Raw genomic sequence first — 23,273 nt, forward strand, 5'->3', positions numbered from 1 at the left:
GTTTCCCTTCTCTGGCGCTCCGGCCCCGGTGTGTGCCTTTCAGTCTGAAGGGTGTTTGTGCTGCAGAAGTACAAAGCCAGGTCCATGTGTTGAAATGCAGCCCGCGGGATGGGCCGTATTATCCCTGCCTACTTCACCAGCAGGGTCCCGGGGCTCGAGCTGGCTCGTGGCCCTTTGTCTCCAAACAGATGGAAATGGGCAGAGGAGGGAAGAAGTGGGGGAATCGGGAGGTGGAGGGGAGAAAGAGTCAGTCTGTTCTCATTAAGTGCTGCATTGAAGAAGACGTCCCCCACAATGCGTCAGCAGCCGCGGATGGTCCCCCTCTCATTCAGCCTCACGCTCTGACCATCTGTATCGCAGGGCTCTGTCATAAGGTGTGTGCACACGCATGAGGACCCGGCGCACGGCCCAATCTGGAGAGTTAGAACCCAGATATTCATTAGGTTTCAATTTGGTTAAGATTTTTTTTTAAATCCAATTGTTGGCTTTGTTGAGGAAATCCCACTGGATGCGAGTCACCATGAGTCAGAAAGGGAGTTTATTCAGCATCCTGATGTCCCTGTTTTCAGTCCCAGAGGACAACACGCGTCCAGCCAGGATCCGGAACCAGTTAGTCAGGCATAGAGGAAGAGCTGTTTCAAAATGCATCATCTTGAAAGGTATTAAACGCTAACCATTAAAATTAATCACATTTTATATAGCATAGTAATTTAGATGTTCAGTGGTCGGTGAATCGTTGTGACCTGTTACACTATTTACTATTTTAATTCAGAAACAAGAAAAAAAAAAGACTTTACATAAAAATAAGGATGCAAATTTAACCACGTTGCTTCAACAGAGAATTTGTTTAAAAGTGTGACATAAGTTTGAAAGTCAAACTGTTGGAGAAACATTTGTAGAACATGAAACTGTCGCTAAAACTTAAAAACATGCTGACATATACACAGGAATATCGAGTTAAGCGACTGCTTAGGCCCCCAAGCGAGCATAAAAAAATATATGTATATAATAAAACTCAATGGTATAACACATGGAAAATTATTTCTAAATATTTTAACAGTTGGTACATAAATAGAGGATTAATCTTCTGATGTTGCCACTTTTTGCGGAAATTTGACATCAAACTACTGTAAATTATTGTTTAGCTGATGTTTAAAAATGGTACTATTAAAAACCATTCTGGGACGCAAAATACGTTTAGTTTTTTTTTTAGTTAGCTTTTCCTGTAAGGTTAAAATTCATAGACAAATTAACACTGGTTTAAAAAATTAACTAGGGTCATTTGTAATTGAAGATTAGCTTCAGAAAATGAAAAAGTTTGATATTGATATGTTGGTATGGAGGGCCCAAATGATATTCTGCTTCGGGCCCCAAAAAGGCTTGGCTCGGCCCTGCGTGATGTGAAAACCAGCTGTGGCCCCCCTCCCTCTGCATGTATGCGTGGGGTCTCATAAACTCCATCTCTTCCCACTTCGTCTTCATTTTTACACGCTTTCATTTTTCTCCCCTATTTACCCAAAAACCCGCTAAACTCATAAACTCCACGTCGTCGAGGGGGGATCCATCCATCTTCAGGACACCAAATCGAATTGATCTCCGGAGGGGGGGCGGGCAGCGCCTCACCATCTCAACATGAGCCATCTGCGCCTCTGATGCAATGGGGGACTCTTGCCACATGGTGGCACTCTAATCTTAAACTAGCATCCTTTGGAAAGCAGCAGAGCCAACTGTCATGTGGCATCGCTATTGTTAAACACTTAAAACAATGATAAACTAAGAAAACATGCTCCATAAATACTGATGAACTTTACTGTGAACATGGGGAAGAATTGTAACAAGAGTAACAAGTTGATAGAAATTATTACTCTTGTAACAATTTGCTTAAATTGTTACAATTTAAGCAATAATGTAACAAGAGCAATAATGTAACAAATAAAATTGCCCAATTTGCCTCATTTCCACAGTATATTTTAATCTGTTTCTGAGTTCAAATTGTGTAACTTTAGGAACTTAAAGATATTTGATAAATTTAGTTATATTTAAACCCGTTTTTAAAATGTACCTATGGAAGAAAATACTCAAATGTTTATATTTTCTCGTATTTTACTTCATTATTTCAAATTGGTGTGTTTATCAGCTGAAAAACTTTGAAATAAAGGAAAATGCAACCAGTTTTTTAAATGTACTTTAATAAAAGTGATTAATGTTTAAGTATAACATCAGGATAAACGGTTAAAAGACGCTTCAAAAATAATTATATTGAACCACATGTCAGAGCTAATAAAATAGCAATGTATAATTTTAATATGTTAATAATTACTCAGATTTTGAAGAGAAAGTTAAACAAGTTAAACACAAATAGTTCTAATATGGAAGCAAATCTTTCATCCTTTATATCAGACGGGTGACCTCTTGGGAATATAAACATGGAAGGTCAGGGGTCATGTTCCAGTCAGGACCTCCACTGTGTTGCAGGAGATCAGATGTATTGACGTGTTTGCTTGTCAGTAATGGTAAAGAGGCAGTTCAAAGGAGAAAAAATGGATTTTTATACAGGCATGTAAAAGCTGGAGGCGTCTGCTGCCTTGTGTTTTATAAACAGCCTGAGATTCATTTATTTATTATAAAGAAGAAGAGAAACATGAGAAATGAAAAAACGTCAGATTTGTAGTCGACTCTTGCACAATCTTCAGGATTTAGTTTGGCAGAAGCAAAGTATTCAATAACAACAAAAAAGCTAAAAAAAAAGTTAACTAAAAACAGCGACTTAATTAGTCTACTAACAATAAGTACAGTTTGCTGTTTATCTTTACTAGCTGGAAAAATCAAGCAAAAATATTGACATAAATAGTCAGATTAAAGTAATCATCATCTCAGTTGGTTTTAAGTCTGAACTTTGACTAGGCCATTCCAAAATCTTAGTTTTTTTTTTTTTTTGTCATTCTGAGGAACTACTGGTGTGTTTTGGATCATTTTTCTGCTGTGTAAAATAAAGACTAATGTGTTAGCGCTCTGTTTTAAGAGGCTGCCTGAAGGCCTCGCTGGCTTCATTGTGTCTCTTTCAGTGACTGAGTCCGAGGCAGATTGTTATCGCTCAACTCTTTGTTGTGCTGCCGTGGAGCGAGTGTCAACTGTTTGCTTTATTCTGCCTCATGGACTGTGACGAAAACATGATACGTGTGGATTGTTGCTATTAAGATGCTGTTCCTTGGAATGCATTTATCTTTGTATTAGAGTTTAGTTTTACTTTGTTGTGATTTTTAGTTAGTTTTTAGAGTGTGTTTGCTCATTTTTATTACTTATTATTTGTTACGCATCATTCAGTTTTTATTAGTTATTCTAACATCCTGTAAAAATAAATTCAGAGGTGGACATTTTTATTCAAGTAAAATTAGAAAAGTATTTGGTAAAAACATCAATCATTTAATGTTTAAAAATTGCATAATCTAAATAATTCAGTACCCAAAGTCTATATAATGCAAATGAAACATAAAACCTTAAAAACTGCAGGTGTGTTTCTATGTCTGGTTAAAACATGTTTGTTTTTCATTCAGTGGGTAGAAAATCCAAAGATTTTACTCAAGTAAGAGTAGAAATACTACATGATAATGAAATCACTCCAGTAAAAGTTAAGTAATTAATTAATTAAATGTAACTGGTTCTTTCCCAGCTCAGGTTGGCGTGTCCCTGAAACGCCCCCTACCGCCATGCCGTGGCACTGCAGCCCCCCGCGTTCCCGTGAAGCTCTGCCCCCTGTGAAATTCCTGCCTGCCTGGTGATTCCTGGTTTCCACGGGCTGCTTCCTCCTGCACCTCACCGACAACTGCTTTTACAACCACTGGACAAATGTTCACTTACGGCCCTGACGTCACATCTCCGCCGATAAGGGGTGAGTTGTGTTTTTATGTTTTTATAGCAGCTGCTTTGCTGTCAGGCGTGTTGCTGCAGATGTGCAATGTTATAAATGTACTAAACGCGTTTATAGATGCGGGATAGCTCGACTGGCTGCTTGTGCTAACATCACATTAGGGTGAATTTGGGCTCAGAGTGTTTTTGCAGGAACACGCCCTGGCTGTGTTTTCCTACCTGTGTGAAAGGAAACGCTTTCAACTTCATGGAAATGCCTGAAACTGGGACACAGCGGCGGTTAACCCCGTTTATTCACACTGAGACACATTGTTGAATGTCTTGCTGACACATATGCAGGTTTCCAGCTTCTGGATCGGGGAGAAAGTGTTAACAGTAGAGGAAAAGTGGAGAACAGAGCTTCTTCTGCAGGTTGAATGGATCCGCATAAGCCCGGCTGGCGCGCCGCAGCGCTGCCGTTAACTGTAACCTGCGGCGGCGGAGTTGGCGCTAACTCACGCAATATAGACCTCCTAGTTCCCGAAGAGCAGCTCTAAAAACAATTTAAACACGGCAATGTGGTGTGGAATAGTTTTGGTGTTATAAAGAGGGAAACAAACATGTTTGTGGTGGGAGAAACCGCGAAGGAGGTGACGGTGGGGGCGGCGGAGGGGTACCGGAGGCCACGGTGGAACCGGGGAGTTTCCTGCCGGCAGGTTCGCCCGCCGCCGGGTCACAGGTCGGCTAACGCAGGGTGAACCTGCCCGGGTCAGGCAGTTCAACTCTCTAAAATCCACAGAACTCACCTATAATTTATAACCACACAACAGGGTCACATTCTCAATGGATTTAGTTATAATTTTGTTCATATAAAGAGTAATGCAACAAGTGTTCTTTCTAAGTAGCAGAAAAGTCACTAATATAGTCCTTATTTAATTTGTATTGCTTCAAATCTTTAGGGTTATCCAGTGCTGTGGAAGTATTACCCCTTCCTAAATCTAGTTTTAATCTAAGTAAAGCAGTTTTTAAATGATTACGTCATTTATAAATGGGAGATCCAAACCTAACTGCTGGGCTAGTGCTCTGTATAGAAGTTATTCTCCTCCTTTGTGAATCATCAACTGACCTAAATTATCCAAAATGTTTGAGTTTAGTCACACAAACCACATGCAGACCTAACGAATCAAAAACCATCACTTAGAAACCCGTTAGTGATCGGATGAAGCTGGATAAAAGAAGCTGATCTAAATGTGGCACAGGATTTTCTGTTTTTTCTTTCTGAATATATTTACAAGTGTAAATATATTCAGTCCCTTTTCACTCTGAAGCCCTCAAGCAGGATTCAGTGCAGCCAGTTGTCTTCAGAAGAGATTGACGGATTATAATTGATTTTGTTAATCTTTTTTTTAACCTAAAATCTTTCAAGACTCTTTTATTGTCTGATAAAAGTGAGTGAATGTGTGGATGGAGTTGGACAATCAGCCCATCGCCCTTCATGTGATTGGCACTTCATAATTCAATTACGCTGCCTTTTTATTGCTCTTGAGTTTAATTTCTTTTGCTGGCAATTTAATATATTTGCTATTAAAAGAGGAAATAAATTTTCTCTTTTAAGCGAGTGTTTTATCTTAAGCACTCGCTCATGCAGTCATCAACATCCGACCTCTGAGCAAGGATCAGCACTCACTAGTTGCCTAGTAACGGCTGAAAAATGCAACAGGTCGAGGCTGACTGTGAATGGAGCATCGGGTTTGGACCGAGTCGCCGTGACATGGCTTTTGCTCGCCGCAGACGGGACTTGATAGTGATCTGTAATTAACATTAGCACAGGTGCATGATAAGGAACAGGGCTAACTGGTCAGATGTGGATTGGGAGTATCCAGTTTGGGCCCCGGCTCTGTTTGGCTTCTTTTAATCCGGTGACACTGGAGAATGTTGATTGAATTCCACAGAATCGGCGGCCTTCATTACCTCAGCGTCCCGTCGAGCATGTGACCGGGTCAGGACTTCCACAGTGACTCGTCCTGGCATGTCTTGTGACCGCTGCCATTGGTGAGTTACAGTCCACCCCATTCGCTGCAGTGAAGGCGTTTTTTTTGCATGTGCTGGTTGTGTCCTGTGTCATCGCTGCGATAATAGAGGCAGCGCTATGAGGGTGTTATGGGGGCAGGAGGTGCGAGGGAGAGCTGTCACTGAGACAGGCAAATGAACTGCATGCTGGGAGCTTGGAGTATTTTCTCACATCAGGTCCTAATTATTACACCAGTCAATAACTACAGGAGATATTTTTCAATCATTTACCAGCTTCCCACAACTAGAAACTGCATTTGATCTGAGAGTTTGTTTCATAAACGCAATATCAATATTTATAGATCATACATCTGATAGAACGTTCAATAATTTCACCAGAACCAGAACCGCACAGCATTCTGGGAGATGAAGGCAGAGGAAAGACTGCAGCCGCTCAACCTCTCAAGCTCCGGTGATGGGATCAACTAAGCCAGCCTCAAGTGACCCATTCCTGTTTTGTATCAGATTGGATCGTTTTAGTTTGGTTCTCCAGTGAGAGCTGAAAGTGTCCCGCATACGCAGTAGAGGACGCAGAACCGTCACACGTAGAGATCGCGCTCAGTGTTTTGCCAACCACCATAAAAAAGATGTAGCGCTCAGTGTTAGCTTAAGTAAACGTGGATGCTAACGGTGGAGCATAGCTTACGATTTAGAAGTTGTTTTCCGATTGGAGCGTCATATTAACAACTTAATCTTGATTATAGTCTGTTATGGTTGTCTTTCTTCCCACCTGTGTGCATCAGGAGTCGAGACATTTGTCCAATATCAATGACTTTCCGGTTGGAAGAATACGACCTGGACATTCAGGTCACATTTGAGAAGATCGGATATCCAGGTGGCCTGGGTCACATTCGAATAGAGTCTGACCAGTGTTAGTGTTTTGCTTGATGCGTACTGGATGTTTCCCTTTGAGGCCTTCAAAGACATCTTGTTGTAAAATGCCAATTTTATGTTATTTTTCTATATTGTTTAAAGTAATCCCACACTTTGACACTTTTTGTCTCTCTATAGTTTTGCACAACTTTATGTTGGTTGATCACACAGATTCTCAGTTGTTAACCTGATCCATCAGGTCCAAATTGATCCATCATTTCTTTGAACGGGTGATTGGCTCTCATCTGGTTCGTTGGATTCCTAATTTGCCACTGTCCATCGGAGGATCCGGTCTCCTTTTCCTGTCCTTTCTGTGACTCCTCCACAGTCAGAGGTTTAGGACCGGGTCAACCTCCACGGTTCTGTGACTCCCGATCACGTGACCTGCACTGCAGGGTGAGCGCTGCATGTCCTGTCCAGCCTGTAAAGGGAGTGTGGGTCAGTAAGTCCAGCAGGGTGTGACCGAGCCTTGTGCCTCCTGGAGTTTTCCCGGAACGATTTCTTAAAGGTCATCCTCATAAATTAGTCCCAATCAGCTCAGTCTGGAGTGCTGCCAGGCACATTTAAAATAACAAGAATGTTTGAGTTTCACTAACTTCTTGGTTCATTTGCTGCTTTTGTCATATTTGATTTTGATTAGAAGAAGAGGTCTTCTGGAGAGAAAGGTTCTGCTGTAATTTGTTGCGAAAGCATAAAAAGTCATAATTGGAGTTTTCTTTACAGGATGATCAAACCGGTTCTTCATTCCAGAGAGTTTGCAGCTTGAGTCTGTCGTAAAGAGCATTTCAACCAAAAACACCCAACAACTATTTGGTCCAACACTGAAAATCCCTTGAGAAACTCTTCACTTTCTTTTTAATGTAAAAATCATTAAAAGTGCTGCAAAGATTTGTGTTAGAAGTCAGTCACTTCTCAAGATCTGCTTCAGATTTATTTCAATCCAAAAATGTCTGATAGAAGTCTGCAGTAGGGCAGCATCAAACTATCATTTCATTAATTGATTATTCTGAGGATGAAATGATTAACTGAATAAAATAATTCTGCACTTTTTTTTTATTGAGCCACCTAACTGTTATCTGCAAGATTAGAAATATATAAAAATATGCAAACAAACAAATAATTAAATTCCATTTTTAATGAATTAAATAAACATTTTATAGCCTAAAATGCAATAACATTCTAGCATTCATTGATCATTTGCAGCAACAGATGCTTCTGCAGCTAAAGAAACTAATTGTATTATCTTTGCACAGTTTTTGCTTCATTACTGCTCTGTAAATAGCAATTGTTTGAGTCTTTATACTTCATACTATTGATTAATTGATTGCTAAACTATTTGACAGTTAATTCAATGATTGATTAATCGTCATTAATCGGCTCAGCCATAGTCTCCACGTTTCACTGTTTTTGTTGTTTTTTGTGTTTTTTGGGGGGGTGAATGTGACCAGATTATCAGTTTGAAACATTCTGCTTCCATATTTCTCTAATCATTAAGTCTGACAAGCTTCCCCACCGTGTCACACATCCGACACAGGAGAGGAAAAACTAACAACTACAATCATGTGTCAGTCGGATTAGTCTCCAACTCCACTTATCTTCAGGTCAGTTGGTTTGAACAAGCCGGAGAAGATCCTTATCTCTCGTTGCAGCAGTAAAAGTAGTCAGACTAATTCTGTTTGATTGAAGTTTCATGACAGTTTGCCAGCATGTTGAGGTGTAAGGTGAAGGCAGTTACATGAATCCACTTGAGCCGCTCTAATCGGAGCCTGCCAGCTGCTTTTATTCGTAAAGTGAAGTTGTGCAGGACTGTTGGTTTACGGTGGCTGACAGCAGATTGCCCGTGGCTCTGGTGTTGTTTTCCCTCTCAAGATGAAAGTATTTCCTCTCACTAACCTTCTGTTAGTGGAAGCTTTTCAGAAGGTGAGAGAAAACATTTTACCCAGGATCTTGAGCCGAACGTTGTGATTAAAGTAGGGCGTAATTAAGTGTTTCAACATTTTTATAACACCAGTAAGATCCAGCAGCATCGCTCAAGCTTGATATCTGACCAATCATTTTGTTGGTCTCTTTTTCCGCTACACCACATTTGTTAAACTTGAGGCCCGGGGGCCAAATCTGGCCCATGAGAGCTATTTATGTGGCCCTCTAGACTCCAAATTACATCAATAATTCACTCCAGTTTTTCAACAAATCACAGAACATTCACATTTTTAATACGGCCCAAAATGAAACTGAGTTTGACATCTCTGCTTCACACGCTGCTGGCGCTACGCTCCTGCAGCTCAGCGGGGGGCCTGGGTTGGTTCCAGGACAAGGAGATTCCCTTTTCAACTCCTGATTCACCAACTTGAAGAGGTTTCACTGACCAGACCACATGTGAGATCGCTGCTGTATCCTGTTACACTCCGGTGTGAAGCTCACAGCCAGATCTCACTGCGTTGCCATTTCCAGAACGAGTTGAAGCATCGAAGATGCTTTCAGCTCAGGAAATTCATCGTGGCAGATACAGAACCAGCTTTTATACAAACTGCTCTTGTTGAAACATGATCCTACACTCATTTAACCTGCATAATCCCTCATTTAGTGCCGTGTTCTTGCTTTTAAAAGGATTAAATCAGATGTTTATTTTGGAAATTGCTTTGACAATTGGCTTAAACTTTCACACCAAACCATGGACTCTGGGAAGAGTTTTCATTTGGCAATTAAAAAGCCATATTTTTAATTCCAGCTGCCATTTCATGGCACTAAAAATCTGCATGTTGGTGTAAGAATGTATGATAGTCTTTGGCAAACTCGAGTGCATGACGAGACAGAATATACAAATTCAGTCCAATTACCAGTAACTTAAGATCATAGCCAGATATTTTCTCTGGACTGATCCTTTTTTCTCGCCCTGAACCCAAACTGCTGCTGTATGAAGCTCTGAGCTGGACTCTCTGGGATCCCCAGTCAAGAACCAGTTGAGGATGGATTTTTAAACATGTGAGCTTGAATCAGGTAGTTAAAATGATTTACAAGTAGAAGGATCCCAATATGCAGTTACACAATCCTCAAAGCCCTGTGACAACCATGAGAGCGGCGCACACAGAGTGACTCAAATATCAGAACCTGCACCAGAATCTTAACCCAATCTCCCTCCACTGACTGACAAAGGTTTGTTTTTGGGACTAATCGTGGGACTAACTCCAGGCTGCAGCCGAAGGAAGGCAAATCTCTGCAGAAACAGCATTGGGTTCTTATTCTGGTTGGGTTTTAACTACCTCAGTGCAGTGAGAGGCTGTGATTATGTGTGCATGTGCTTCCCGCGCCCTCACTACATCAAAGCCTGCCTCAAGGTATCTGTGACTCACGCTTTGCCATCCCTCAGAAATATGCTGTTAAATTTGACCCTGAGCCAAATGCGCCACTCGAACACCTCTTCCCAGCTCTCAAGCTTATCTCAGTGATTTACAAATCAAGGTTCCCCACTTCCTCTGATTGCACCAAAGCCAGAGCAGCCCTTAACGTAGTTTTGAACACAATGTGGAGCAGATTTAAGGCTTTGCTTTGATTCTGAGTTGTTTAAAGCTGCAGTGGGACTTCTGCAGATTCGGCTGTCTAGGTACTGCTGGAGATTTAGACCATTTGTGTTTTGTAATGTTTTATCGTTACAATGAAGGTTCTGGCATAACTTTTCCTGAACCTTTCTTTCTAGTGTTGGGTAAGTTGATTTAACTGTTTGGTATCTTCGCACTGATTCAGCTTTTCCTCATCAGATGAATTCACACCGGTCGAACTTTCACTTGTTTGTCAAGAAAGTGTTGTTTGTTTGTGGAAGCATGAATTCAGAATCGAACTGTTGTGAAAAGTCTGTATCGGTTCCATTAAAGTGAACTCCAAAAACAGGAAGTGAACTACAGCAGAACTACGACAGCACAGAAAACAACAGGTGCTTCATATCTAGAATATAGACTTGACGGAGTTGCTGCAGTGAAGTTGTGCCTTAGATTATTCATATAGTTCTCTGTTGATCCTGATCGTTTGCTTGAATTGCAGGAACTTTTCTTTTCTCTTCAAGTGTTTATTTTATCTGAAGTTCTCAGCTGGAGCTGCTGTAACATTTCTGCCAGAACGGGAAACGCTGATTGATAATGCAGCTGCAGAGCAACATCCTAGCATTTAGCATGAGGGGGAACAAACAGTCGTGATGTGGACGGATGTGAGTCGAATGCCTGATTTCATCTTTACTCCCATCGGACGCCGTTTCCTCCTCCTCGCCTCCTTTAGCCTCTGACGGATTCTTCTCGCATTGTGAATTGAAATGTCCCCCGTCCCGGTTTTCCCTCTCTGCAGGTTGATGTTTCCGCAGCGGGCGCCCGCAGGGTCGCTTTCCAGCCTGACCGCCGCCGCCGGCTCTCCGCCGGCCTCCTGAGCGGCCCGATCGATCGCCTCGGAGCCTAACGAGACGAGGGCGCCGGGATCCGCCGCGTCTGCCAGCGGTGCAGCGGATCGGCCTCCGCGTTGCCATGGATACGGAGTCCACCTACTCCGGCTATTCCCATTACTCCGGGCGCTCCCGGGGATCCCACAGGCACGGGTAAGACTTAATCCTGCTGGTTAATTATTTACCTCCAGAGAAGCTGATGTTGTTGAGAAGTGATTATTTATTATTGATGAGAACAAAAATCCACATTTCTTCAGTTTTATTTTTGTTGTGTCGCTAAATATAGCGAGAAAGTCGATGGACTTGCAACAGCTGGGCGACTATTATTGACAGCAACCGTGCAGATATGACCTGATGGCTGCGGCTAACAGTCTCAGCCTCTCACTGGAGAAGAGAAAATGACAGCGTTTGAGTTTAGACCTTTACTGAGGTAGAAAATATCTGCTTCACATCTAAGTATCGACCGATCAGCACTGATTTCCCAAAAGTAAGGAAATCAGTGCTGATAAATTGGCTTTTAAACCCCTATTATGGTTCAAAAGTGATTCAATAAAATACCCGTTCCATTAGCAGATTATTTCACTTTTAACAAGACATGTTTCCCATGTTGTAGGAGAAATAACCTGCAACAGGAACAAGTTTTTCATCAATATTAAATTATTTCCTCCTATATCTTGCTGGAAAGTTACTTGTAAGTCAGTTTTGTCTGACTTCAAGTGTACAAAGACAAAAATATTTGGTAAGATTTAGTGTTTTGCAGTGTAATGACTAAGCAGGCCAACCGGTCGAGAACCAGAGATAAAACCAAGACGTTCTTGATGATCAACCAGCCAGAGTTTCTTCTCCTCCTCTCTGGACGTGGTTGACAGGTTTGGTGGGGGGAGCAGGGAGGACAGGTGTGGAGGAGGCCTCACTGACTGACGGCGCTACCGGGTTGTCTGTCACATGCCGCCCTGCTTCTCTCTCTGTCCCGCTGCCACCTGTTGCCTCTCATGTCGCCTGCAGCTCCTCTTCCTCCTGAATCTCCTGCCACGTTCAGCAGGACAAGACCGGGTTCTAGAGGTTTTGGGTTTTTCATGATAGTTTAGTTTTACTTTGTTGTGACTTTCCAATCGATTAAATCATAAAAATACACAAAAAAATACTAATATTAATGTTTCAAAAGCAATGGATTTATAGGAAGTCAGAGTTTCAGCTGTTCTGCATTTTTCAGATTAATGGTGCGTAGAAGCTGAATGCTGCTTCTCCATGTTTTTGTCAAATTCAGCTTGCTTTACTCAGTTTTTTCCGTGTTTTATAGCTATTATTGTTCAAATATTGTGTAGTTTTGGTTCAGTTTTTATCTGTTATATTAGTAGTTTTATTATTTTGTATTTTAGTTAATTTTTTTGCAGAATTCAAACAGATGAAAGTATTGTGATTATGTTTACATTGATAAGGTAGCGAATACTCAACAGATGATGGCATTAAAATATATAGATAATATATGATCAATTATTGTTGAAGAACGTATTTGACTCTGGCGTTTTCTTTCGCTGTCGCCGTTTTGCAGATTAGCTTAAATGGTGGAATATGGAGAATATGTAGAGAAAAAATAATTTCACATCAGTTCAAAAGGCTGATAAATGGATTCATAAACACAAAAATGTTTATGATTTCAGTATGTTTTAGATCCAGTTAGTTATACTTTCTCCCCATTAATTACCAATTAATTAAAATATTTTTTCAAGTTTTTGTTATTTCGCTGGTTTTAGTGAACTATAATAACTTTGGTGCAGGTGTGTCACTTGCATTTCCTCTGAAGGTGGCCGTAGTCTCACCTGAACATTGGGAAGCAGCATCTGGGCCCCACATCCAGGCTCCACCGCTCTCCTCTCTTCTCTCTCCTCTGTTCTTCCTCCCGGTGCCAAAACCACCGGCTGTCCCCTCAGTTCATAAACAAAACCTAGATTGTTTCCTTTCATAGCTCTTCGAAGGTAATCTCTTTACACCCCAGATTGTTTCTCTCTAATTACTCTGATGCCGGATCCTGACAAATACAAGCTGCTTTGTCTCTTTTTTTCTCTTTGGTGCCTTTGGATGTTAAAGTTTTTCTGTATTTTGTCTTTTTACAACCACAACCTTTTATTTGGAGCATAACAAAAGCTACAAAGCTAATTTAGGTCCTTTCCTCCTTTCAGTAGTGAATCTTTAAATGGTTGGTTAGTTGAACATCTCATATTAGCAGCTGCTCATGTGGAAAATTGGTTCATTTCATTGGTATTGGTCCAATTTACAGAGCAGCACTCAGTGTTGAGATGGGGCCGGGTCAATGTGGCTAATTTGCATCTGCAGCTGTAAAGGAACATGCAGGCTGAGGAGAACCAGCTTTTAAAAGCTAAATGTTGATTTTTAGTTTGGAAGCAAATTCAATTAAAAACTTTCTTCAATTAAAGACAATACCTAAAGAACAGGGACTACTTTGCATCGATGGGTAACATCTCATCTGATCAGATAAGTCACATATGGGGTTCCACAAAGTCCAATCCTGGCATCCCTCATATTTAATAACTACAACAAGTTATAACAAGAAATTAGATTAGTTACCATAACTATGCAGATGATACACAGCTCTACATCTAAACACTGAACTGTTGCTTACAACAAATCAAAAGATAAACAAAATTGAAGGAATGATCTACATCATCTCTGAGTTTTAGTTATCACAGCTGGACACTAAAGATTGGGTCTGAAATGTGACCTGAACCTTCAAGGGACACATAAAGACAGTTACAAAGTCCACCTTCTACTACCTGAAGAACATTTCTAGGATTAAAACCTAGATCTTTAAAAATAAAGAAGAGAGAAAGTGCCATTATTTCCAAAGTTTCCATTCAGATTTACTCAAATGCATGAGTTTAGATGATTGTGTTGCCCTCCAGTTCTGGCTTGCAGGTGTCTTGGTTGCAATACCAGAGAAGAAGAGATGGACATTTTGGTCCACAGAGAGTCTGGCATGTCACCCTGGTTGGCCGCGCTATTTCAGGAGTCGGCCTCGGATGGTGGAGGAAGTGATGCTTCTTCCCCAGTTTGCCAGCTTTTTCCAGCTCTCACAAAGTCCCTTCTCTAATTCTTCCGCTTTTACCTTTCCAAGAAGCCACAGTCATTTCCGGGATCCATGCCGAAAAGTCAGAATCTATTAATCAAACGGAAGCTCGGCATGGTGGCAAACCATAGCAGCCAGCTGCATGCTGATGAGGCTGTGGGAAAGGTGGTGGAGAGGTGATCTTGTAGAAGAAATGAATATGGGCAGTGGAGACGGTGTGGCAGATTCTTTAGGCAGAACAGGGTGTTTTTATCAGATGAGTCATTTTAATAAATAACTCATCAATGGAAAAATTACCTGACGTTAAGCTGTGTCCTGCTGTTCAAATCATATCTGAAACATTATGCTTGAAGGCCAAACTGTAGACCCGTTGCAGAGTGATGTTACACGTGCACAAGATCCCACCTCCATCTTCCTGCTGGAGGCAAGAAGCTGCTCGCTAACAATAACTAGCATTGGTTGTAGCTGATAAGTTGCCAACAGTACATGCCAAATCTTAAATGTACGCATAATGTATAAATGAAAAAGGGACAGAATGCTTTGCTACTGATTGCCAACACTACAGCAACTAAATAACAAGGTCAAGAAAATTTTTTAATTCAGAAAAGAAAAATAGCGAGGGGAAGGGAAGTAGCTCAGTTATGCTAGCTTGACTATGACAACCTTAGCATGTGGATGTGCTGTGGAATTTGGTGTGTTTCAGTTCAGTTACAAAATAAAAAAAGACGACTTAAATACATCAACTGTGACACATCATCAGTAGAGCAGGTGCTTAAATGAGCTATCCTACCACAGCAGTGTTAGATTAGCTAATCTATAGTTTAGCTATAAGTGTGCAAATATAGGCTCCATGTGTATATGAAGTTTTTTTTATAAAAGACTTCATTCTGAAGATGTGGCGACTTTTATCGATCAGTTGCACACAGAAGGCCAAGTTGAATCCTCTGACTCGGGTGTTTTGAAGTCTCTTCTGTCACTTCCTCCTCCCTGATTCTCCTCTGTCGCTCCTTCCTGATGTTCCCCAGCGTGTCGCTCCTTCCTACAGAGCTACAGCGTTTCTCCTGATTTTCATAAAGACTTTGAAGTCTCCAGCGAACGCTGCTGCTGCTTCTTCCACAGCTCCAATTAATCAGCATAATCAGTGCCAGAGTTTGACTGATGATCTCTCCCTCCAGTTTACCCGTCACCGCAGTGATTAGTGCAGTTGTAATAATATCTAAAGTAATAATGATGGTGGTAACGTATTAAAAGGCTTCCATCATGTCAGTCTTCAGCTGCAGGCTGTTCAGACTCTGCTCCCTTTTTCTTTCTGTCTCTCTGTGTGAACGTATAGCAGCGGCTGAGACTTTCTGTAGGAAACCAGGAGCGTATTCTAAAGGAAGTGCAGGAAGAGGGGCTGGAAACGCCCTGGAGTCGCATCCAGAGCGGCTCTGGTGAACTGTTGTGTTTCCACTGCTGTCAATCAGCCGGCTTCCTCCGCTCTCCCCTGCAGCCAGGATATCCTCTGCTTTGGAGAATCCGTTAGAGGTTTTATTTGATGGTTGTTGTTTACAGGCAGCAGATCTGATTATTTTAATGGGTTTTTCAACTTTGACCACAGTAATGGCTGCACAGGCTTTCACAGATTTGATGGTAAGCTAGGCTACGTTCACTTTCTCATTTCTGATTTTCTCAAATCCAATTTCTCTTCTTTTGCTTTTTGCAGTTGTTCAAACTTCGACAATAATTAAATGCTACCAGAATCAGACTTCTGTTATAACGGTGGCCACAAATATTAATCACACTAAATGTTACTATGTTTTTGTAATTTGTAGATGTATTGATTTGTTGAAGTGGTTTGAGCCTCAAGGCCACCGTAGAAAAAACCATAAGCATCACACAGTAGCGCATCATCACTTTTGTAATTATATTTATTCCGATTTACCCAACACTCATAGTATCTTACTTATGCACTTGTTTTTATTCATAATTGTTGTTTTTCTTTGTCTTTACAATTGCTGTTTAGGAATAGAATGATAAAATTGTTAAAGTTTTAAAGTAAAGACAAAGAAAGCCTAGAAAAAATAAATCCCAACTAAAAGTTTGACTTGTATTATTATTATTCTGTAGAAAAATCAGAACCAGCAGTGACATTATGTCAGTTTTTAGAGCTGCTGTTTATAAGCAAAAGAAGTGAGTGGGGGAATCGGGCCACGTGGGGATCAGGTTACCTGTCGTTCATAATCTACGCTGGATTAGTGACTAGAGACGCTCAGATTCCACCAGAAACTCTATTTTAATTATAACTAATATCTAATTGAAGCTTCTCATAAAAAGATAAAATAGTTGTGAAATCTGGCAGCCAAAGAGAGCAGCCTGGAATGGTTTTGTTGTACTTTTTAAATGCATAGAAGAAGAGCGCCTGTTGCTTGTTGTGTCTGTTGGGCTCAGCACTGCCCCCTATCAGTGAGGCACGGTACTTTCTGCCGCATTTCACCATAAAAATGTTGAAATTACCAATAAAAAAATAAATTTAAATTGAATTTCTCTCATTGTTGTTAGGATCTGCTTTGCTTCTCACGTTCTTATTCTTACTCATCGGGGTTAAAGGTCACACAGATGGAGTGAAACAAGAGGAATGATGGGGCCCAATAAGATCCTTTTGTTTTTCTTCCAGGGAGCGAAGTCGGGACCGGCACAAGTCACGCAGCAAAGACAGTCGTTCGGAGAAGTCCGTCACCATCAACACGCCGCCCGCCGAGCCGCTGCTGGGCGATTCTTCGCTGCGGGGCGAGCAGGTCCAGGTAAGACGGCGCCGTTCACCCACCAGCCGCTGTAAGCTGAATGAGTCGGCTGCTCTGATTGGGAGGGGATTTGAGGAGATTTATGGGTTAAATGAGCTGGAGGGAAAGTCGGGCTGCGACGGACCATCTGGTGCGTCGGGCCGGTCCACTTTCCGGTGAACCCAACAGGAAGTCTGGAGCAGACAAACGGGATCCGGAGGCAGAACGCCGCCTCGGCTGATAGCAGAAATCTCCTTGATCCTGTTTGTGGACTCAGCAGATTCTGGGTTTGGCTGCAGGAACCGGGTCAGTGTGACACCAGGCGACCCGTTAGAACCCCTGTATAATGGACCCGGCCAAGCCGTAACCGCAGCTTTTTATTTTCAGTCTAATAGAAAAACCCTGAAATCATGCGGACGTCTGCAGGCGCAAATGATGGATTATGTAATGGATTACTTGGTACAGGACACGGTTAAGGTAGGATTCTGGGAGTTTGGGATTGGCAGATAGTAACTACTTGTGTTTAAACTTAAAATCTGGATCAGATTGTGTCGCTTGGACTGAGATGAAAGCCAGCTGACAGGTGGATCAGAGAGCAGCGCCTTGGCCGGCGTGTTGAGACGCGACTTTCACTGCAGGGCTACAAACAACCTCAGTCCAACAACAGCAGCTCTGCAAACCTCAGCTGCTCGTCTGTCCTGTTTTCAACCTTTAAAGTGCTGCTACTGAGACACATTCAGGTTTGATGGATGAGGGGAAAAGCTTTTATAAATCAAAAGTGTGTTTCTATTTCAGTTCAGTCAGAGTTTAAGCTGACCCAGTTTTGTTGCTGCTGATAATAATCCTCTTATCCTGAATCTTAGATCAGTTACACTGACGTTGTTGTGACTGTTTGAGTGATAATTGCTCCTCATGTGATGGTTTTTCTAAACTTTCCTCTCACTCAGCCAAAGTAAACCGACTTTCAGATCCAGGGATGTTTCTGAAGTAGTTTGGCCTTCATGAGCTCAGCAGTGGAAAGAAATTCTTCCTTTTCTTCACTGAAATTAAATTCTTTCTGAGATTAACTCTCTGAAATTGAATAATAATAATTTCATATCTTTCTCAGTAGTATTCTCTCTTTACTTGTCTTTTACTCTCTTGTTTTCTCAGCCTTTCTCTTTCTGTCTCTCTTTCTCTTCTTCTCTTTTCCTTCCATTCTGTCTTTTATTTATGTTTTTCCTTTTTTATCTTCCTGCCTTTTTTTCTTTTTTCTTTTGTTCTTCCTTGTGTTGTTTCTCTTGATTCTTTATCTTTTCTGTTTTCCTTTCTTTCTGTTTCTTGTCTTTCTTTCTTCCTTCCTGTCTTTTTTCTTTGTCTTTTGTCTTGTTTCTCTTTTCTGTCATTTATTCTTCATTCTCCAAGCATGACGCTGCCACCACCGTGTTTCGTTGTAAGAATGGATGACATCCAGTCGGTTGTCATTCTTTATTTTTTTTCTAGAATCGAGTTCCACCTATGAAGGCCTTGTTGGTTGTCTGGGTGCGTTTGTTTCCTTTCTAACATTTGCTGACTCATGCTCTGTTTTGGATGAACATCTGCTTTCGAGTCAGTCTGATTAGTAACAGCATCACAGCGTCAGCAGACAGACTCCCACACAACATTTAATAAGACATGACGTCATTTATGCTAATTTTGGCAACTGGAAGAAAAAAATTAGAGATTTTTGACGGTTTCCATTTTTTGTAAATCTTTGACCTGACAGCAGAAATTTAATAAAGTCTGATTGAAAAGCACTTAGATTATTTACCTTGGCCTTCTGATCATTAATAGCTTAGAAATAGATCAATATTGACCTCCTTCTAGGTCAAAGAATGAAGTTGATCATCACTTCTTGATGATGTCACACTGTGTGTGTGAGAGACATTTTTCCTTAAAGATGCAGCGTTACATGTTTTCCAGCCACATTGTGCCGTTTTATAGTCTAATCAAGTGATTGTTACCTTCACTTGTTATCAATATCGAATATGACTTAACAAAGATATTTTACTTTCTGATTCACTACCTGAAAATTGGGCCTCTGTCTCTTTAAAAACTGGCACTTTTTCTGAAACTCCACCTTCAGGAAGTCATCCCAACATGGCTTCTCTATGAAATCTTTAGCAATGTTTTTACCGCTCCTGTAAAGAGCTCACCAGTTCCACCAGGTGTTTGCTAATTGCTAATTGCTAGTCTGAAGGAGCTGAGTGGGGGGGAGGGCTAGGACCACCCAGACGTTTTCTACAACTGATTGGTTCCCATGGGGATTAAGTAATTCCTCAAACTTGCATGAAAGAGTTAAAACTCTCCATGTGTGTTTTTGGTAAGGGGATAATATAATGACATGACGTAAAACTGAAACATAGCTTAACTGTTTTAAACAAGTAATTCAGACATTTGACATTTTAATAGCATTATATGCTAACCATTAGCACCAATGTTAGCGTTCCTTACTGAACTTGAGCTTTTCCCAGCAGGCTTCCTTCAAGTGTTGAGATGAATGGATTGTTGAGAAACACGAGGTTAACTGACCCACTTGGCTCACTTCCTCTTGATCGTAGATTCTTTGTATGTGTGTCTAATTTGAACACATAACAGGATTTAACACAGACGTCCTTTATTATTCATCATGTCTTATTCACGCCGCAGCGTCTGGGACTTGCATTTGCTCCAGAATGCTAATGTTTCTCTTTTGGTGGGTCTGATCTCAGTGTCTCGCTGCTGGGACTTCATCAGAGTCTCGGCTGACAAAGCATCACATTGCTTGAGGCAGGGACGTCCTCACAATCCGGCAGAGAACATTCTCATGACTGTGTCTGTGATGTTTCGCCGCAGGAATTGTTAAACAGACAGAGATGGGAGGGGACTGCATGGGAATATGTCGGCTGGGGAGTGAGTTTCTTTAACACCAGGAGTGTTTAGATTTTGGAAGGATTTGCTTGTGTATTGGTTAAGAAGGAAATGTTGGGAAAAAATGCTCAATTTTAATGGCTCCAATTAAAACTCCTCCAGGCATGGGCGGTCCTAGATGGGGGCCAACCGGGGCCAGTGCCCCCATAGAACTGGTTCTGAACTCGAGAGAATATTAAATCAATTTGTTATGACGATATGCTTTGACACAGAAATCATAACTAATTTGTTCCTTTTGATAAATATGATTTTTTTTCATATGATTGCATAAAAAATTAAGGTGTGGCAGTTTTAGCTTCAGCTCCAGAGCAACATGTAACTCTTTGCCTCTGTGGCTCATTTAATATATTAATAAAATATCTTTCTGTAATTTTTTTATTCATTCATTTGTTCTGGATCCCCATGAAAAAGTAAACACTGTCGCCTAGTTTCTCTCAGAAGCTGCAAGACTTTTGGGGAAGAACTAAACCAGCTTTTTGCATGTAGACTTTACATTTTTTTGCCTGTTCTAATTTGGAAATTAGCTCAATTTCCCTCCGATTGGACCATCTATGCACATCAGTTTCCAAGTCTTCCCAACTGGAAGTAGGTCCAGATTTTAATTAGGCCACTCTATCCATCATTATGCTCTGATATAAATCAGGGTCAGGATTTTTTAGCCTCTTTCCTTCTTCTAAATAATATTTTTAGATACCTTAAGGTAAACTTGTACAGCAGTTCTTGTCCTCTATGTAGCTCCATTCATCTTTTCTATTTTCTGATCACTCTCCGCTTCCTAAAACGGTTCGATCCGGTAAACATTCCCCAACATGTCACTTGTAAAACAAACAGCAGCCTCCGTCTGGACCTCTGTGAGGGGAAAACATCTGATACTGTTAAGAGATGATGAATATACTTGAGCAGAGCTGTTCCAACAGGTTCCTACGTTTTCAGGATCCGCTCCAAAGCCCCAAGCTGAATGCTAACGTGTGTGAGTTTGTTGAAAGACTCCTCAGCAGCAGAACGTGTTGTTCAGTCTGTGGCGCAGCTAGTTGGATGCTAGAAGACGTATTGACTCCATCGATCAATTGATAGTCGATCTATTGCCCTGCGGTTGGGGGGAACGGCAGTTCCTCAGTTTAGACGACAACAACAAAATCTGCAAATGCAGCTCTGGAAAAAACTAAGAGACCACTTAAAATGATTTGTTTTTCTGATTTACTTTTTATGTGTTTGATTGTTTTTTTATTCTATGAACTATTGACAACATGTCTCTGAAAGCAATATGTAGTTTTTATTTATAGAAAATAAAAACTACAAAAAACAAAAGATTGCAGTGCCTTCAGACCTCAACTAATGCAAAGAAAACAAGTTCATATTCATTTAGAAACAACAATATTAATGTTTTAACTCAGGAAGAGTTCAGAAATTAATATTTGGTGGAAAAACCATGAGTGGACCCTTCATTTTTTAAAGAACCATGTCTTAGTACACTAGAAATAAAGCTAACTTACAAGTAGCCTTTCAGCAAGATATGTTCTTAATATCATATTATAAGGGAAATAATCTGCCAATGGAACAAGTAATATTTACTTGAAATAAGCTCTTATCTCTTGCTGAAAAGTCACTTTTAAGTTAGTTTTATTTTATTTCAATGTTGTAAGATATTTTCTACAAGTAGACCAAAAATACTTGGTGAGATTTAGTGTTTTTGCAATGATGTGAATCAGAAATGGGACTAGAAGTAGCAGATGTAGGAAGGAAACATCATGTTATGTTTTTGAGTAAATTCTTTTAAATTAACAGGAAAATATCACAAGGTAATGTATGTTGTTGGAGGACATTACTAATAATTCATATGCACTAACACTAACACTAACTTTAATGCAAACATTAGGAAAAGTCCTGAGTCTGGTGGGGAATCAAGTGCAGCCTGATCACCTGCCAGGCTTATAAAGTACGAAGTCGTGTGATTTCACTCATTTTCTTCGTTGCTATTTGTGCCAGTGATCAAATTTGAGGGTAATTTGGTTTGAATTGCCTGTTCTTTGAATTACTTCCAACTGAATTTATGGATTTCTCACATTCTCCAAAGAATGAAATCCAAATCATATCCCCTCTTACTTTCTTTCTCGCCAGTTTCCATTGAGTCCCATAATTCCCAACTCTGCTTCCGCCCTGCCTCCAGTTCAGTTCATTGTCGCTAATTAACCTCAGCTGTTTGACAACTAGAGCTGAACGTTGCACATGGACCACACGGTACGAGCGACACGAAGCGCTCTGCACTCCTCTGCAGACGGCCGCTCAGGTAGCTTCACCTCCGTACGCTGGAAGAGCACAGACACGGACGCAGACATGTCCAGGACATGGAAGAGGCAGAGAGCTTGCGTTCATGTTTGGGACCCCTTCTTTCTGGTGAGTCTGACCTGGCACTGATTCATAGTTAAGTAGATGCCACTTTTTCCGATTTTTCTTGTCTTGGGAGAACATGGTTCAGTGAGTTGGAAGGAATATTTAGCCAAGGGCTTTGAATGACTTCACCTTCTTTGCAATTTCTCCACTCACCTTGCTGTTTCAAGATGTTCTACATCCATCTTGAAACTACGTGAGATCATCTATCATTTGTGTGATGTTCTACCTCAAGCACAAGATTAGTTTTCCTCTATTTTGTAGCCAGCTTCAGTAGTACTGAAGCATGAATCAGGCTAATATTGTACGGTTAGAGTGCAAAGAAATATGCTGCTCAGTGTTTTTGGTCGGAATGGGATGCCATATCAGAGGAAACCAATCGTTAGTGTCATGAAAATAGATTTTTCTGGATGATAAATTGTCCCAGAAGTCATTGCAATAAATGATGATATTGTTGGTTGAGACCATTTTAGAGCAATATCCATAAACCTCAAATTCTGATCAACATTGAACATTGAAATGTAGATGATGAAGTTTCTGTGGAGCAAGTTGAGACCAAACTGAGGAAGAAAAACAATAAATGATGAGCTCGTTATAATTTATCATTTGATTAATTGAGCAGAGCCACGAGTTTATCCAATCAGATTTAAGAAGGAGAAGATGAACTCTAACAAAACTTTGCACACGTGAACACGCATGTGACGGTTCCCGTGGCGGCACGGAGACGCCGCGGTGCTCACTGGGTCAGAAGCAATAATCGTAGAGTGGTGCTGAGGAGAGAGACGAGCGCAGACTGTGATTGGCTCTTCACCCCCACCTTCCTCTCCCCGCGCTCATCTCCCTCGCTCCGCGTCTTTCCTCACAAAGCCCCCACATTATGTGCCAAGTGAGCGCGCCG

At 41.0% G+C, this 23,273-nt stretch overlaps 1 protein-coding gene across 1 annotated transcript in view; it reads left to right on the plus strand.

Annotated features, from left to right (window-relative positions):
- Positions 1–3,724: 3,724 nt before the first annotated feature.
- Positions 3,725–23,273, plus strand: part of vangl1 (VANGL planar cell polarity protein 1) — a 32,765-nt gene continuing 13,216 nt past the window's right edge. Inside the window, 3 exon segments of the mRNA XM_055059508.1 lie at positions 3,725–3,889; positions 11,122–11,365; positions 16,954–17,080. Coding sequence (XP_054915483.1) covers positions 11,295–11,365; positions 16,954–17,080 — 198 coding nt within the window. The 5' untranslated portion in view covers positions 3,725–3,889; positions 11,122–11,294.

This window comes from Poeciliopsis prolifica, unplaced genomic scaffold (assembly GCF_027474105.1).
Source record: "Poeciliopsis prolifica strain line A6 unplaced genomic scaffold, Auburn_PproV2 SCAFFOLD055, whole genome shotgun sequence".
Taxonomy (NCBI): domain Eukaryota; kingdom Metazoa; phylum Chordata; class Actinopteri; order Cyprinodontiformes; family Poeciliidae; genus Poeciliopsis; species Poeciliopsis prolifica.